The 18381-nt window shown below is 41.8% G+C and overlaps 1 protein-coding gene across 4 annotated transcripts in view; it reads right to left on the bottom strand.

The window, feature by feature from the left end:
• The window catches only part of shf (Src homology 2 domain containing F), a 97871-nt gene that overhangs the window by 62485 nt on the left and 17005 nt on the right, over nucleotides 1-18381 (bottom strand). For all 4 annotated transcript variants that reach the window (XM_028956394.1, XM_028956392.1, XM_028956393.1 and 1 more), the window contains exon 2: nucleotides 14993-15128. In XM_028956394.1, the coding sequence (XP_028812227.1) occupies nucleotides 14993-15128 (136 nt within the window). The remainder of the gene's footprint in view (nucleotides 1-14992; nucleotides 15129-18381) is intronic.

Below are 18381 nucleotides of genomic sequence, written 5' to 3'. Positions count from 1 at the left end.
CACACACACACTGAGCACTTGAGGCTCAGAAAGAGCAAGAAGTAGGTGTAATTAATGAAGGTTGTGAAGGAAGATTGTGTCTTCATTGCACATTCATATCTTAGTGAAGACAATATGCCCTCAAAACTGGAGCAACTATACTGGTCTTCACATGGGGAAAAGAAAAAAAAACATTTTATTATACATTTGGTATATTAGGTCTTCAGGAAAGCCCTAACAATGGTACTTATGTATGTGCTTGTGTGGCCATAGCAACTGAAGCTCGGAGTGATTAAATAGGCAATACTAAATCCAATACCAATCACATGGGTGCTCTTGCTCACACACACACACACACACACACACACACACACACAATATGGCCCTATGAGTCTAGGGCTGGTAATTGATAAAAACTATTGTTCAAATACCAGAATGTTACCTTGTTTTCAATTACATTTAAAAAAATATTTAATGGCTGTTTCCTCTTCCTGTCAGTGTGAATGCATTATCTGAAATCTGTGAATGAATTGTCTAAAAAAAAAGTTATTATTTAAATATGCAGCTTAACATTATGAAAACGCAACAATGTATGAAATCAGATTTTCCCCCAAAAATTGAAACAAAATTTTCCTAATATTGAACAAAAATAAGACGCTGTAAGCCTTTGCCTACATCTCGGTTTTGTGAGACTATCAATTTCACTGTGGTCACTCCGCCCCTATTTTACATTTATGCTGCCTGAGAATTCGATTGGACGCACAGGGTGGGCAGGGCTTCGCCTCATTGGCCAGCAGGTATCTGAGTGACATCTCCGTTCCCCGGAGCTCTATCACTGCGAGATACGTGGGCTTCAAGATCACGCGGAGCAGCAACAGCTATCACATATGGATCACATCATAATCAGAGTATTTGATCAACACTTACAATTGATGTAAGTATTAGGAGAGAACTGTGCCAGAAATGCAACCAAATCCTCAGGCAGCGTAAATGTAAAACAGGGCAGAGTGACTGAAAAGCCAGCAGTGAAAAAGGAAAAACGAGCGGCGAAATTGAAAAAAACAGCGAGATGTAAGCAAAAACAACAAACCGCTTGTTTTACACTTCAATGTCTAATTTTTGTTTGATATTAGGAAAATTTTGTTAGCCATTTTTGGCACAAAACTAATTGCGTATAAAAAGAAGACTTGTATGGAAGTGATCAGGAGAAACTTTTGGACTGTAGTTGTCACGGTGCAGGGATGGCTTCAGAAATGAGGGGGTTTATTACATAAAACAGGTGAACACATCAGAACAGGACCCGATACAAAGAAGCGATACAAGAGGAGACATTTCAACACTAACAACAGCTGCACACAGTCAGGTTAACAATGAACAAAATGAAAAAAAAAACTCGGGCCCGAATCACAGACCCAAATTGCCTCCTCCCAGTCCATGATGGTAGTGTAATTTCGTCCAAATTTTGGTAAAACAAAAAGAGTGAAGTAATCAGCCAAACATTAATCTAGGCCTTGCATTTATGTTCGGTCCAAAATGCAAATGCAAAATAAGACCTTACAAAACAACCTAAAATAAATGTAATAATAAGCAGCATGGTAAAGTGTTGCATGACCTGTGGGGTCTGGCAGGGAGCATGAGAGGTCAGGGTCGTGTGAATCAGGTGACAGCAGGTACGGGATTTTTCTCACGCTATCAGCGCAGCCACATGCTGCAAATGCCAGCGCTCAGGCCCAATGACGTTTGGATGCCCGGCGTCTCCCTCGCGTCGCGCCCAGGAGCCGCTGCAGTTGCCAGAGAGGCCAGAGCTCACGCTTCAGAGCAGGCCGGCCATAATCCATTCTGACAGCGCAGGACACAAATGCGCTTCAACACTCATTCATAACATAAGGCTGTCACTTCCTGTTCAGAAAGCAGGGAGGACAGATTGCACACTTCACAATTAAAGAGGCAAAAGTGAAACGGAGAAAGCTGCAGTATGAATAATGAGCCCCAAATGAATCTAATTTCTAACAATGGACACGCCATCTGTGCTGCTATATTACAAAAATCAGTAAACTGTAGAAACAGACACAGGCGAGCACAGAGGAAGACACGAGAACAGCAGACATTTACGCAGAAAAGGGGTTCAAGATTCAGCTCAGCGCCCCAAAAAATCAAAGCCTGAACCAGAACCTGAAAGCTGTCGGAACCCTTTACAAATTACAGTCACAACAGATCAATATGTCCTCTGATTTTCCAGCAAATGGGCCAACTATGTCAAGGACACCGGTGTTTCAGGCCGGATGGGGCATGTTGAGCCATTAAAAAAAAATATTGATACAGTATGACAATAAAATTAAAATGAATATTGATAAGCTGAGGACGTTTTACTGCATGTGGAAAAGATATATCAGCAGAAGTAAATGCATTGATTATAATGATGCCAATGATGATCAGAATATGCCCATGCTGGAGGTGTGAAACTTCACTGGTCTCTTTTCAAATACAAGAGTTAAGGTCTGTGTGGATACTTTGATTTGCTACAAAAAACCTGTTGCCGTTTGTGTTGTCAATGCTCACCTGACACCACAAATGGCAGAAAAACACCTGGTTCAGGCATGCGTGGCATCAGGTGAGTGCAGACTGAACACCAACAGTTTATTTTGCTCAATGGAGAACATCAACCGCTGCTTTCAGAATGAAGACAGCGTGCACTGCGCTTGCCGTGAGGTTTGTGCAAGTGGGGCTCAGTGCAAAAAATACACTTTTTTTCTACCCTCCAGGTAATATGATAATGTCTGGACGCTCAGAGACTGATAAGATCAGCTTAGTCTCCATTCCCGCTTTGTGTATGTGTCTTTTGTAAGGGGTAGAATGAACACTAACCCGCTTTGATTTGTTTGGTTCAAAAATACAGCACGGTGCACAAGGGTCAAAGTTCAACAAATTTCTACTTGACTGTGGTGTGCGCACAAAGCTGCAGAGTCGGCGTACAGCACAAAACTCCTACCTGGAGACGACTTTTTAAGAACATTCTTTGTTCCGCCTCCAGAAAATCAACAAGCAACCTCATTATGATATAATCAATTATGTTCTGCTCTGCATCGATGCAAAATCGTCCGTGTCTGCATAGCAATGCATTGATTATAAGAATCAATATTCAATATTCTATAATCAATACAATGATTATATAATCAACATGGCTAGATTACAGATATATTTACTCAAAATTCAATGTTTTTGAGTAAACCTCAAAAAGCAACCTCATCACATATGATGAAAAAAGAAATGATGGCACATTCATCTAGCACTAATTTTCCAGTGCCATGTGTAGCTTCCGGGGACAGTAAACAATTAATATATAAAAAATGAACCTTGATATAAACAAATGATGGAAATTAACGGGAGTTACAGTCTGTAATTAAAAAGCTTGTGGAAAATGAATAAAAAGGCAGTGGTGTGTACAGGACACACACAGAGACTCTTGGCCCCCCGTTGTCTCCGACGCTCTCAAAATCAATCCAAGCTCTGTTTTTAGAAAGCCTGTCAGAGGCCATTAGGAGCCTGAACACAGGGAGCTGTAGATCAGAGACAAGCACTAGACAGACAGTCTCCCTATCGCACACACACACACACACACAGATAGAAAGATGTTCCCACTGGGCACTCAGGGTGTTTGGGCAGGAGAGAGCAGGGCAGGGTCTGTGATCCAGATGGTATCCCATTGAGTGCCATCATCACACCCTCCACTCAGCCAGAACAATGAGAGAAAGAGGGACAGACTGACTGGGAAAGAGCAGAATTAAATAAAAATAGCACCTAAGAAAGGAAGACCGAAAGACGGACTCTTCCTCCAGCACCCTCTAATTTGAGCGGATCTGGTCAGTGACATTTCCAGGCCGGATCTGTTGTGGTCACTCGTGGTGGTCTGGAAGTCGCTCGCCCCCGGAGACAGGTGCAACCGCCAATTGGCAAAGCCAGGGCCCGACATCAGACCTCCGCCCTCCAGACCGCACCTCCCCTTCTCAAGCATTATACCCAGCCCGGCTCAATTAGAGAAAAGAGCTCCAGTCACAAGGGACCCAAATGACCCTGTGCATGTCTTCGCTAAGTCAGCATGTTCATATTAATACGATCATCAATAACCCAACATCATCTGCTGCCTCCCCAGCTTTTTTTTTATTTAAAGTGGTTATCACAAAGATGCAGAGCGTGCAAGAACAAAAGCACCAGTTGAACAATGCCTTTTTGGACCTGTGTGTGTGTGTGTGTGTGTGTGTGTGTGTCATCTCTAATGAGACCCTCACTGACAGAGCATCAAGTTAACAACCTGCAGAAACCAATTAGAGTCCAGAGCCACCCGGCGCAGACCCAACCCCACCCCGCACTACACCACCATTGAGTGATAAGCCATTTGGCACATACAGGCTGAAAATGGGAAAGTGGGCGGGGCTTCAGCTGTAAGCATTTATTTCTGGTCTACAGCTGGTAATTACTATGGCTTCACTTCACCGAGAGTGTTGTGTGGAGCATCTGTTCGGTGGATAGTGGGGGGATGTAGCTAATTAATAATTAAGGTCATCCACGCAGTGTTGCAGTCCTACATTTCAGATATTTTACATTATAGTAGTTTTTCTTATGACAGAAGAGGAGTGTGTGTGTGTATGTGTGTATATGTGGTGTTATTTTGCCATTAACGTGTCAGTTGTCCACGGAGTGTGGAGGGTAAATGTTTAAATTTATGCAGCATAATGGTTTTATTTTCCTGGGAGATGCGACTTTTAACAAGTCGCTTTTGAGAGCCGAGCAAAGAGAAGGTCATTCCAGAATAAATGTCATATAGAAATTGGCTCTGGGAGTGAGGGAGGAAAACCAACAAGACAAGGGAGAGAGTGAAAGAGAGTACAGTGTGTGTGCGTGGGTGTGTGTGTATATATATATGCAGTATATACACACACGTTACCCCCAGCCACAAAAGAGAGGGAGGGAGAAAGAAAATTAGGGGTTACATGACAAAAGCAGAAAAGGCGCAGAGAGAGTGGGACGACAAAATGTACAACTTAAAAAGGTTGTACATACAGACACACATTTACAACCTTTTTTTTTAGATCACTGACAGTTATGTAACACGTTCATAAAGAATGGAAGAAAAAAGAGAAAAAAGGAGAGGAAGGGGGAGGTGGACATTACTTAATGACTAATTCATCAATATGTTACACCCACATCATACATCTTAGACACACACACAAACACACTTGATTTTGTGATGCCCTGGTAATAAAAACGTAACAAATCAACAATGTCACTGGAATTTTCTTAATGAAATATGAACATTTTCTTCCTTGTTCCTTCAGGGGTAAAAGTGCACTTTGTGTCTGTTGCTCTTTCTCACACTCATACACACACCGCGATACACATAATGATAGACACTGATTGCAGGTTAGGACTGAATAAGGGGGATTAAAGGGGATGCTGGGTATTGATTGCTCAGCTTGGCACTCAGTGCGCCTGAATACTGGTGTCATGGAAAAGCTGGCCTGCACGTCCTTAACTGAAATAACTCACGTGGACTTTAAAAAATTTCCATCAAAGCGCATCACATTTACAACAAAATAGCTTGATCATGTGATCATGAATAATGAATTTAATTTAGATTCAATGCCAAATAACATTTGATTAAGTTAATAAAATCATTTGTTCTTTAAAAAAAATGAACTAACTTCTTTAACATTAATACAAGCTCCCCCTGCCCAAGGGCGTCAGATTCGTGGCCCACAGGCCACATCTTGTGAGATCACTGCATACAGATCCACGATTATTACCAGCTACATGAAGCACTGACAACACACACAGATCCCACAATGCAGCACTTCAGTTGCCGTGCCGAACGCAATCTTTAATCTAGAGCTTAATCTGTACAGGACCAGTTCCCACATTGACAGCAAAATTATTTTTTCGTGCTTCAAAGTCACTTTGCCGTTCAGAGAGCAGCAGCTCAGGTGGTTGCATCTGGAATTTGTCCCCTTATGACGTCATAAGGAGCTATTTTTTTCAGGAAAAATGTCGACACAACTTCCTGTCTGCTCAAAACATTGTATTTGTGAATGGTGTTGATGAGCAGGCATTCATGGAAATGGTGTCCACTTCTATAAACCACTCTCATCCTCATTATCATTTAAAGCTACAGGCAGTGAATTTTGTTAAAGAGTCTTCAGATACAGTATTAGGGGAACACCAAGACTGATATAAAAACATACAAAAACTCATGCCAGGGGACCTTTAATATGTATGGTTTGAAATAATGCAATGGACATTAATAATAATTAGATCACCCTAAATTAAATGAGTCACCTGGAACCAATGTCCATTTTTAAATGAAGTAAATCCAATACATTTTTATTTTCAGTGATGGAGACGTTAATCACATCAACATAAATACAGTAATAAAACTCAAAAGGATAAACACTCAGGCAGAGTGGGGTCATGAGAGTACAAAACACACATCTGCAACAGCTGGAGCCGCAAGCAAGTGACGGAAGAACCATGGGTCGAAATTGTGACAGTAATTCTGCAGAGCTCTGGGAATCACAAAGATTAATGGACTCATTTATCGTGAGTGAAAAATCACAAGCTCCTGGCAGCACCCCTCCTGGCCCTGCTGGGTGCCAGTGTGGCCCATCACTGGGTGCTGATGTCTGATGGATGGGCACTGAGACCACCAGGATGTCCATTACCAGTGCTAGTGGCCACTCTCTGTGTGTTTATATTTGCATCTAGAGATGCCTGCATTATGACAGGGCTAATTAGATCATAATGATCTTCTACTGCAGATTAAGGGTGTCCAGTGAGCTCACTCCACTTAAAACTGTTCTCTTTCTGGTCCACTTCAGCTCAGTGTAATTCTACAGTATAAAAGATCTATCAAATATCAATCGTCATTGTTGTTTCAGGTGTAATCACAACACAGCAGAGTATATTAATTTTGATCAATCATTTTAATAGCATCCGGAGAACTGCGTATAATGTCTCAGAATATCACAATGTGACCTACTGCTGCCTGAATGATCTGATCACCTGGTTCAGAGGTGAGGTTGTTGCAAAAGAGCCATAAATTTAGCCCATTGAGACATACTGTATGTGATTTTGGGCTATATAAGAAATAAATGTTGTTGTTGTTGTGATACAAATCAAGAAACTCACAATATTTGTTGTATGTTAATTATAATTATAATTAATTATATGTTCTCTCTAGAAACCAGCAACTGACAAAATACATATGTAGAAATGAAAAATTAGTGCATTAAAAAAGCAGATGAAGTGTTTATTAGAGCACTAAATTAATTAAGCACAAATTGAAAATAGCATGTTAATGTAGTTGCATTAATCTTGAATATGAGAACCTCAGTGAAGGGATGTTAACTTCAAATCACACATCCATACTGATCTCCTGCCCGTTCTGACGGCACAAACCGCAGCTGCCGCGTGAGCAGAGCGAGTGGGTGTTGGGCGCAATGTCTAACCCGGCACATCAATAAGCCAAATATGGTGAAGCCCACGCTTTCCGCCACACGCCTCCTCTCAATTACCCATAATTCCTTTCATATGCAGGCCTGACATGTGGATATGGTGTAATGCTGCCCCTGATCTTCCTACAGAGCGAATTAACATTCGGCTGCATAGATCCAGGCACTGACTGAAAATGTGCATTCTATACAATGAGTGTGTGTGTGTGTGTGTGTGTGTGTGTGTGTGTGTGTGAGAGAGCGAGAGAGACAGTTATGTCATAGAAGAAAAATGGAGAAACCCAGTTCAACCCAAGGGATGTAATGTGAACCCACCCAACAACTGTGCAAGGTCCAGAGCGCCAGCTGCTGCCCCCGCCCTGCCCATGCATGCCCGGCCTCTGTCTCCAGCTCGGCTCCGGCACGCTGCCCCAATCTGCCCGCACATGCACACCACAGCCCCAAGTGAGCTTTGCCTACCCACAATGCACTGTGCTGTTCTCCCTGCGCCGCCGTTCTCTCAATCATTCAATTAAAACAGTCCCATACGCTCAGGGGGGTCATGAGGAACGTGCCACAAGTGCCAGACTGATCAAGTGAGGCAATAAAGCCTGTGTGCTTAAGACAATTTGTTCTTTGTAAGCAGTTTTCCATTTAGCCATGCTGATTATTGCAATAAACCCTTGTTGACTATAATCACAAGTGCTTAACTACACATTTCCTTTGTAGCATTTAATTCTGAGGCTTTGTTGGAAACGTAGTGCATTGGACTTGTTACGGAATGTCAGATTCACCAGTTCGCAAATCAGAATTCTTGAATAAAATGGATGTGGTTCTGGGGTTAGTTCATAGTTGTGGTTGAAAGTTTGTTGGGAAAAATTGCTCGAGTTGAAAGTATGTTACTAGGGCACACATTTTTCAACCAAGAAGAAGACCATGCGTCCTCAAGATTGCTCGTCACACAGAACAATAAACAGTTTAAATTGTGAGGAGCCTGATGATTGACAGCTTTCATACAGGATATACGTCACATGCACAAATGTCATTCAAGATTGTCTTTCTTTCTTTTTTATTTACGTACCATAAATTCCGGACTATACGGCGCTACTTTTCTCTCACTCTTTGAGGACTTTTTATAGGCTAACTAGCTTTCTGCCACCAACACATTTAACCAGCATGCTCTCTTCTGAACCAGATAATGCAGACACTTCGGTGGATTTAGGATAAGCACTCTGCAATCCACTGAGTTGCCTTAAACTGAGGACTGTGTTTGATTGCTTTGATCTGATGTCTAAGCAGTATGGTTGAGGAAAAAAAAAAGCACGAGTTGCATGCATAAGGTCTCTGTCGTCTGTACCACCACTCGGAAGAATACCCACACCTTGAAGCACAAGACAGAATACAACAGACGCGTCGGCGTGCTTTTACGGGGAAACGACACCGCATGCGTATTTAGCAGAACAGCCCGAAATCAATGGTAAACACACTTCCCTGCACCACCGCAACTTGTTCAACCTCTAACCTCTACAAAAACACTGGTACTAAAACACTGTGGCTCAGGTTTGCAAGATATATAACGGCTTAACAATAAACTAGACATCAATGCCTTTTACTGGTAGGTTCCTGTATTTTTTTCTGAGAAAGTGTGTGATGAAGTAATTGCATACATTCAGGTTGTTCATTTCTGATACTAAAGAAGACAACTTTAGTACTGTTAAAAGCATTGTTCTGAAAAAAAGTTTAGGGATATTACAATTTATTCAATCAAAAGTATTTATTCAATCATGTTTTAATGGGGACACCTTGTCTAATAGGCAAGTGTGGCTTATTTATGTGCAATTTCTTTTTTCTTTTAAAAATGAGCAGGTGTGGTTTATATACAGGTGCACTCTATAGTCCAAAATTTATGGTAAATCCTTTCACTAGTGAAACCCAAGTTTATTGTGTAGAGCTGCACTGTCTTCTGGGCAACAGCAATAACTACACACAATCAAAAAGGATAGTTAGTTACTCCAGATCACTTACTTTTACCTTCTATTTTAGTAGGGTCCTATGATTTCCATGATGCGGAAAATGTGAATGGACTTGCAGAATCAAACAAATAAAAGGAAATCTGCTATAAAACGTGGAATTTTATGTAATCGCCGTGATTTGTTATCATCAGGTGGGCACAATTTATTTATTTTTTTATTCCAGGTATCCACAATGTTTACTTATTTCCTATGTTTTTATGTTGAGCACTAATGTGAAAAATGTGTAATATTGTGAAATAGTTCTGCACATATTATTTACATGTAAATGGTTTACAACAGCAAAGAGTAAATGCCCAAGCACTTTGTTCAACAGCGATGAAATGTGATTTATTTTTTCCCACCCACGCCATAATCACAGTTTTAGGTGAATACATTTGTTTATAACGGAATCATGCCATTCAGAATAAAAATGGAAAAAACGGAATTTAGAAAAAAACTAAACTGATTTCATAAGGCCCTATTATAGATCTTTAAAAACAGGGCTCTCTGTGTTGTTTGAGAACCAGCATAGGATAAAACATATTTAAACATTTGTAAGATACAACTTTTTGTGAAATGAGTACCAGTATTTGGTGGGACCATACGAAGCTGGTGGCTGAACATGTGCTCTGGTGTGGTTTGGTGTGGGGTGGATAGGGGAGGTGGAGGACGCTTTCCCAGCACAACCCAAGCTCTGCTGGGAACTGCGTGAAGGCACAGGGCCAATCAGTCACGCCTGCTCTGCCACCCCAATGCACAGTTGCTACATAGCACACCAGCAGCGTTATGTCAAAAACGCTGGAGGGGTGGGGGTGACGTGTTCTTGGATCAGGGATTGCCGCGTTGAGTCACACTGTCGTAAAACATCCCTGAGTATTAGAGGCAAACGGACACCCCGCTACCGCATTCCATCCCACTTCCTCTCAGTGGGGGGAGCTACAGGCGGTAGGCTAATCTATACTAACCTGCACTGGTACATCCACAGGCTGCAGTGGGTGGGGCTAACCGCTTGGTTTGGGAAAAGTAGAGATGGCAGAGGAGGACAGTTTTGTAAAAGATGTTGTATAGGCTTGGGTGGGCTGGTGGAGTTAATGTTTGGTGGCTCCTCCAAGTTTAAAAAAGCCCACACACATATGCACACACACACATCACTGGCAACATTCATGAATTTTTGTTCCCCTACTGAAGTATGTAGTTGTCTGTGTGAGTGTGGGTGTGTATGTGTGAGTGTGTGTTTCAGAAATTTGGCAAGACAGCAAGTTTCAACACATAAAAGCAATGTGAGGAGGGGGCGGAATGAGAGATAAATTGCACAGAAAGTTCATTTGGTTCCTGAGAAACTCACACCTGTAAGTGATCTATGTGTGTATGTGCGTGGGTTTGTGTGTGTGTAATTGTGTGTGTGTTTGTGTATGAGAGAGAGAGAGAGAGAGAGAGAGAGAGAGAAGGTACCACAGGCTGAATATGCTGACATCTGCTTCAATTCACATAAGACAGACAGGTTCATGTGCCAGCATGCAATTAGATGGAGAAAAAAGACTGGGCAATGTGCCTACACATTTTAATGAGTCTTATTACTGTACAGCTATCAAATTTGACTGGAGGTGCTTTTTTGTTTAAGTAATATGTGAGTAATATTTTTTTTTGCTTTGTTATGATTATTACTTTATTTGCTTAGTTTATATTTGATTTTAGCTTATTTTACTGTTTTAGAAAGAAGCAGACTTTTGAGAACTGTGTTAAGATGATAAAATATTTAACAGATACAATGTGACAGATACAATGATAAACGATATTATAATTGATACGAGTGATAACATTGACAAGGGTTAATAAAACATTTGTGTTCAACATTTCCACAGGGAAGTGGGGTAGAGGAGCAGGCAGCATTATGGGAGGTGGCTTTGCAGGCCAGTAAGATGTGACCTATACCTCCAATGGCTCTATAAAGTGGATTAAACACACACACACACACACACACACACACACACACACACACACACAATCATGCCACTCATTCCAATTCAAAGCACACAATGTATGCACATATCCACATGCACTAAGCAATTAAGGTTTAAGTAGTTTGGGCAAACATTTACTTTAGGAAATAAAAAAATCTGTCACACACTGCATATCTGGCAACGTTTTAATCACCACTGCACAGCCCGGCGCTCGTTTCAGCACATCCTTTATTGTTTAAGTAAAACTGGGAGCCAATTGGCTGAGGCAGGATCATCTACATTAACCACAGCCACGAAGCCCTAATACACGAATGAGCAAGATGAGAAAAGTCTTCGCATCTTGTTTTAGGCCATCCTTATCAGCCTAAATTGTAAATGCCAAACAATTAGAAATTCATGGAGTTGCAAATGAGGCAATAAAATGCCAAGTTTCTCCACCCCACCCCTCATTTTCTATTTCATCTTGCCATCTGTTGGGATCACTATGAAGGACATTTAACCTATTTACTTTTAGACTGAAGAAAACTGAAGCTTTTGTGTGTATGCGTGTGTGTGTGTGTGTATAAAGACTGACCAAAACACACAAAACTGTCAAAAAAAGAAACTCCAAAGAGCATCTTGTTTAAATTTCCATGCAGAACATATAGACCATGAAACATTAAGACTGTTTTAAGAACCAATAACAACACACGGCCCTCAGCATCATCAATCATCAGCCATCATATAAATAAAATGATACATATTGTAATATAGGACTACTCACCACAGGCACAGGACTCATTCTCCAGCTTTCAACATGCACAAGCCCCTGAAGCTGCAGCTGTTTATCCCCCCGATGGGCACCATTGGTAGGCAGGTGTCAGTGTCCTGTAGCTGGTCATGGACAATTTCAAACGGACCCCACAGCCGGCCCTGGATAGCCGCATTCATCAGCCGTCAGCACCTGAGGCCCAGCATGCTCTGCTGCACCATAAATGTCAGCTCTTAACACCCGTTAATCAAGCTCTAACTTCCGCCTCTCACGGCATTCTGGGAATGGGGAGAGTGCGGCCTCATCTATCATCACGTGAACGTGTGTTCATATGCCGTTTATGAATTTGGAGACATGAATCTGAAGGCATATCGTAACTTTTATTCAAATGTTATTCATGTTACATTATGATATTGACTCAACTCCAACTATGATGCATTAAGTATTGCCATACCCGTGAAGTTATAAATCATGGGCCCGTCAGAAGCCGCCACTATACTGCTTCCTGGCAGCCATGAGGCAGAGCAGGTAAAATAAACCCAACAGCATAACTATATCAAACACAGACAACCCTGCATAACACAGATAAACAAGCCTTGGCAATCAATACAAACGCCGGCGACTTCCCAACAAATATAGATACAGGCGCAGGAGCTGGAGGAATTACACTGGTGAGTATGGAAACAGAACGGCATGTTTCTGGGGAGTGGAGCAGTGAGTTTAATGACAGGCACCGATGGTTGTATCCACATGTCTGGAGTGGTTTGCAGGGCAGTTTGTGAGCAGCGGTCTGAAATAATACGGTATAAACAGGGAGCACAGATCCTTACGATTCTTGTAATGAGCAGTGCAGTTAGCAAGCTATGGAACTGCCGGTAAAAGGCATCTCAGCAGGATATAAACACACACAGACAAATCCATTCAAAAATACTTCAGCATATTATAAAGGCATGAATTATGTGTCAGGTCTTGATGCAATTAGCCTAATGCACATGCAAAGCAAAATTCACCAAAACTATTCAGACTTTTCATTCAGCAGAGGAAAACTGCGGGCTTACAACTCAATTATAAAGTCACAGCTTCACAGGAGGCCAGAAGGTTTTTACTCATAGCAAAGCTTGCTAAAAAATGCAGAAGAGCTCACAGTTTTCATAAGAGCTGACATGTATAATGCATACATTTTACATATGTGTGTAATTTTTTTATTGCAGGTTAGAATAGGATATGAATATAGTCTGAGTCAGTGCATACACAGGACGACACAAGATTATTCTGGCTTGTACACACGGTTTCAGTCACTTGGGGGGTTGGTGAGCCACTTAAAGCCACATTAATCATTAATGGCAAGTCCAGTAAGCTAAGGGTCAAAGGTCACTGTGATGAAATGGTAGCAACATGCTGCAGTCAAGAGAGTCTTTATAGGCTCAGTGATGCATGGCACGTTAAAGCTTAAAGGACTAATGGGAGAACAGGAACAGTAGGAGTGTTACAGTAATATCTGAGAGAGAGAAAGAAAACGCCAGACATGTGACCTATAAAAACCTTCTAGGGGAGGCAGGCCTGTCAGTAAAAGACCATAATTCCTCTGGCCATGGTTAAATAGGCCACTGTGAGCCCAAAATATTGAACAATCTCTCAGAAAAGACAGAAAATGAGTTTCTAATGAATAAAGAGAATACAACAGCAATAATGGAGAGGCTGTGCACGAACTACACAAAAAATGCTTCATTTAAATGAGCAGGTTTCATGTTGGTTACTACTGAGTGATTATGATGTAAAGGTGGTGACATGTCTCTGAGTGGCAGCCACAGCTCACCAGACACACCAGTAACCATTTTGTCCTTTCCCTGTATGTATCATTTACATTTAAGCCATTTACCAGACACCCTTATCCAGAGCGACTTACAATAGTTACAGGGACAGTCCCCCTGGAGCAACTTAGGGTTAAATGTCTTGCTCAGGGACACAATGGTAGTAAGTGGGATTTGAACCTGGGTCTTCTGGTTCATAGGCGAGTGTGTTACCCACTAGGCTACTACCACCCTACTGTTCACATTTTTCATGTTTATTTAACATTCCGAATACTGCAAAGTTGGTCTACCTTCGTATAAGCAGAATGTGTAAAATATCACACACATTCGTGGACAGTATTTATTGAAAACTCTTCCAATGATAGGTGCAGCTCTCTACCTTGCATGTTGTGTTGGGAAGCGCACACAGCGCACGTTGCCTCGCAATATCGACGGTCCGTTTTCAACAGGTAGCAATGTATGTCTTTCCTGGCACTTCCAATGTCTTTACACAGTGTAAATGATTATAATGTATTATGTAATATTGTAGAAACACAACTATGCTAATATTGTTTGTGGAATGGTCTACTAAGGGGTGTTGTCTGGTACTCTTTAAAAGGTAACTGAGAGTACTCAGTGGGGTGAGGTTCTTTTTGTGGACATTAGTTCCAGTGTAATTGTCCAGCCTACAGGCCTTTGCACCTCACCCGTGACGCGCTGGGTGAATAATAAAATGCTCGCCTCACCACTTCATTTCGGTCCACACAGCAGGCATGTGCTCCTGTAGCTGAATATTCATGCAACATCATCCATGTAAACATGTGAAGTGGCTTTTTAAGCTCTAATTGGGACAGGGACACACATACACACACACTGACATTCACCTAAACATGCACGCACAAGTGTGTGTATGCAGAAGCTGAACAAAGACTGGGACAGGTCATGTCACCTCTCGAGACGAACTGATGGGTTAACTGGTGGTGTACTGTGTTTAGCTGGTATGTTGAACCGGTCCTACCTGCCATCATTTTCTGGGCCTCATAGGGCTCCATGTAGCCGTCATTCTCGGTCACTTTCTCTGCTGTGACAGCAGGCTGCGTCCCCCCAGCCTGCTCGGCGTCAAACGGGTCTGCGTAGTCCTCCAGGATGATGAGCTGTTGAATGAGAAGGAGGTGAGTTAAAAAAAAGTGAAAAAAGGAAAGAATGATGATAGAGGATGACAAGTGTAGATTGGGTAGGGTGTTATTATGGCCACAGAGTTGCCATATATGGCGTCACTGTTCACTCTGTCCCACTCACGGTTTCAGTTTTCCCTTCATTCCTCGGTTTACCAGCACTTTCACTTACACGCCCCTGCCTGCCTCGCTCACACACTCATTTCTATATTACGCAGTTCTCTGCACGCTTCTCGTTCTTTAAATCTCACCACCACTTTCTCATCTTCTTTCTGTAGTAGAGGCTATCTCTGTCACTTTGTTCTCCAATGACTGCTGTGGCACTGATTCAATGAATATATGCAAGGTCACAACATTTATTTTAACCATTCAAGAATTAAATACAATTTGTACACTCAGGTTTGGTGTTTGGAATGGGAGGGGTGTGTTCTCAAATTGAAGAATCCTGGTTTTGTCCTCTTGTAATATGCCCATGAAAGTGAAACATTTTTCTGAACCCAGACCATAACACTGCCTTCACGGGCTTGTACAGTAAGGGTAATGGATGCGTCATTTTAACCCTGATTTGCCCATCACTCTGGAACAACTGGACTCAGACCACACAACCTTAACCACTGATCATTTTCTATGATTTGACTTCATGTTAAAATGTTCTCTGATCATGATCATGCTTTTTAAAGATTGAATAACGCATTGGTGTCAAGAGGGCGGACATGGATTGGCATGGAAACAGGATAAATTTGCACGAGCACAAGGTCTAGAAACATTCGTGCAAATATAATGGGATTTATGCATTTATACACATAATGGCAGGTGAGGACAACGCGGACACATGGAGCCGGAGTAGACCTTAAAGTTAGAACTGTAATCTTCCAGGCTGTGTTTTGGCTTGATGCTGACTATTATTTGAAATAGTAGTATTTTCAACCGAATGACAGTCTCATGCACAAGGTAAGATTATATAACATTTTGTTAAACCATTTTAACTAAATCATAGGGTTTTGCTTATCTGGTCATCAAAATCCAGGTGGCAACTTTTAATGGGAATGTTGCTTAAAAAGTCATTAAAATGTCACTCTCATCCCTTGCCATTTACCCATGGCTATTTTTCCTTTCTTGGGATTTTCTTCTTTCTCTTTCCTTTCGTTCTCTACTCTTATGGCCGTTGCCTCGGCTCGGCCCAATTATGCAATCACGCACAGACTCCCTCTCCATTTCAGAGTGTCAAGTGAAAAGAGGACAGACCGCAGAAAGCAAGCCGTCCCTCTAGAGAGAAACAATATTACAGAAATATAAGGCCTGGCGGCAGGCCGGGGCAAATTGCAGGCTTAGCTTTTTACAGGACATTTCTTACTGAGGACAGCAATTAAGTGGACATGCTGAGCCAACGTGCAGGGAGCCATCATTACTTATTACATATTTACTGCATCCTAAAGTAAAACCCACCGCTAATACCTCCTGGACAATGAGGGGTGGCAGCATTTCCTGGAGCTCGTAAAAGTTCCACTGAACTTCACAAAACCCTAAACATGATGATCACTATACCCCCTGGAATAAAAAAGGAGATGGGAGGGTGGGAAGGCCATCTGTCGAGCTGGACATGTTGAGGGTGTTTGGACGGTCTGGTAGCAATCTGCGACAAATGGGGCATCTTCTGCTGTTTCGTGGCTGAACACAGGCTGGACAAGAACCAGCGCCGCCGTGCCAGTGTGAATATTGTCAGAAATTCAAACATCTGGCTCATTACAGCAGAACTTGATAATGTATTTTACACACCCACCCACCCACCCACACATACGCCCAGAGGAGTGGCGGGAGGAAATGATTTGAGTGTAGCTGCTCCCACCATGAGTCACAGGTGAACATTCTGTTTCTGTTTGACTAACCTCATTGGTCATTCAGTGTGTGTGTGTGTGTGTGTGTGTGTGTGTGTGTGTGTGTATCCCATTCAGTCTTAACCAAAAGTACATTTATAAACTTACATATGTATAATATGTATGCGTGAAAATGTACTACATAACGTAGAGGCAGTGGTGGACTAGAAGTTAAGGAAGGGGACTTGTGATTGAAAGGTTGCAGGTTCAAATCCACCAACATTCCAGGTGCCACTAAGGTCCTGCACGCTGCTCACAATTGATAAGGAATAGCAATAGTTCACATGTAACATGTAAAAATTCCATGCATGTATTCACATGTAAATAGTTCACATGTAACAAAGTACTAATTCCACACTTTTCTGTTTATGTATACCACAATTCAGTAATTATGTAATACTGCCTCACTTTTTGATTTTGATGTTTGATTGAACTTTTTTTTTGCTTTTATATTGGTCTTAGTGGTCGTGTCTGCGTTTTTTCCAGAAATAATAAAATGAACCCACTGATTCCTCAGTCTGGTGTGACGGAACAAAAAAATAATTTGTGCTAATTTTAATCACAGAGCAACTGCAATGCTTTGCACGTTTGGAAGCCATAACAGTCGGTAGCGCTACATTTTTAGGGTAGGGGTGGGAAAAATCTATGGGCAGATACAGCATGAGAAACGGGAGGTAACCTTATGTTGTCATAAGGGGACAAATTCCGGATCCGACCATCTGAGCTGTCGCTCTCTGAACGTTGAAGCAGAATGACCAAAACATTTTGTACACTTATCACCCTTTCTAGCGACTGCAGGACCACAGACAGGCTAGGGGAACTCGTATTAATGTTAATCTCACAAAGGGAAATGTTCATAATAGTGGACCTTTAAGAAGAGAGTACCACACTGAGTATACTAGTGTCCTTCTACAACTACTATTTAAACCTTGTGTTTATGGAACACACTTTAGAAAAAAGTAAAAGCTTATCTTGATGAAAAGATCTTGCACAAGTAAAGGTCATATGTACTTAATCCTTGTCACACTTAGTTTAGTATCAAAGCTAAGTATATAAAGTAAAAGCATGCTTGATTATTTCAGTAAAATACTAATAGTACAGTCTTTATTGTAACAGTGTGAGAAAATGAGGAGAAAATAAAGAGCCCCTTCCCCACCCAACTATCCTCTCAGCTTCAGCCGCAGGCACAAATGGAGCGGCTGCAGCTGTCACGGTATTGGGGCGATGAAGACCTTTATTTCAGAGTTTCCCGTTCCCCCGGCAACAAAGGTCTTTTAGCACTGATGCAACTTCACAAAGAAGTTGGGTAAAGTTGAAAATGGAACAAGTCACTCCACACCCCACACACACACCTCTCC

The sequence above is a fragment of the Denticeps clupeoides genome, chromosome 16 (genome assembly GCF_900700375.1).
Source record: "Denticeps clupeoides chromosome 16, fDenClu1.1, whole genome shotgun sequence".
Classification (NCBI taxonomy): domain Eukaryota; kingdom Metazoa; phylum Chordata; class Actinopteri; order Clupeiformes; family Denticipitidae; genus Denticeps; species Denticeps clupeoides.
The sequence above is the reverse complement of the archived record's forward strand: the minus strand, read 5'-3'. Positions and strand labels throughout refer to the sequence as shown.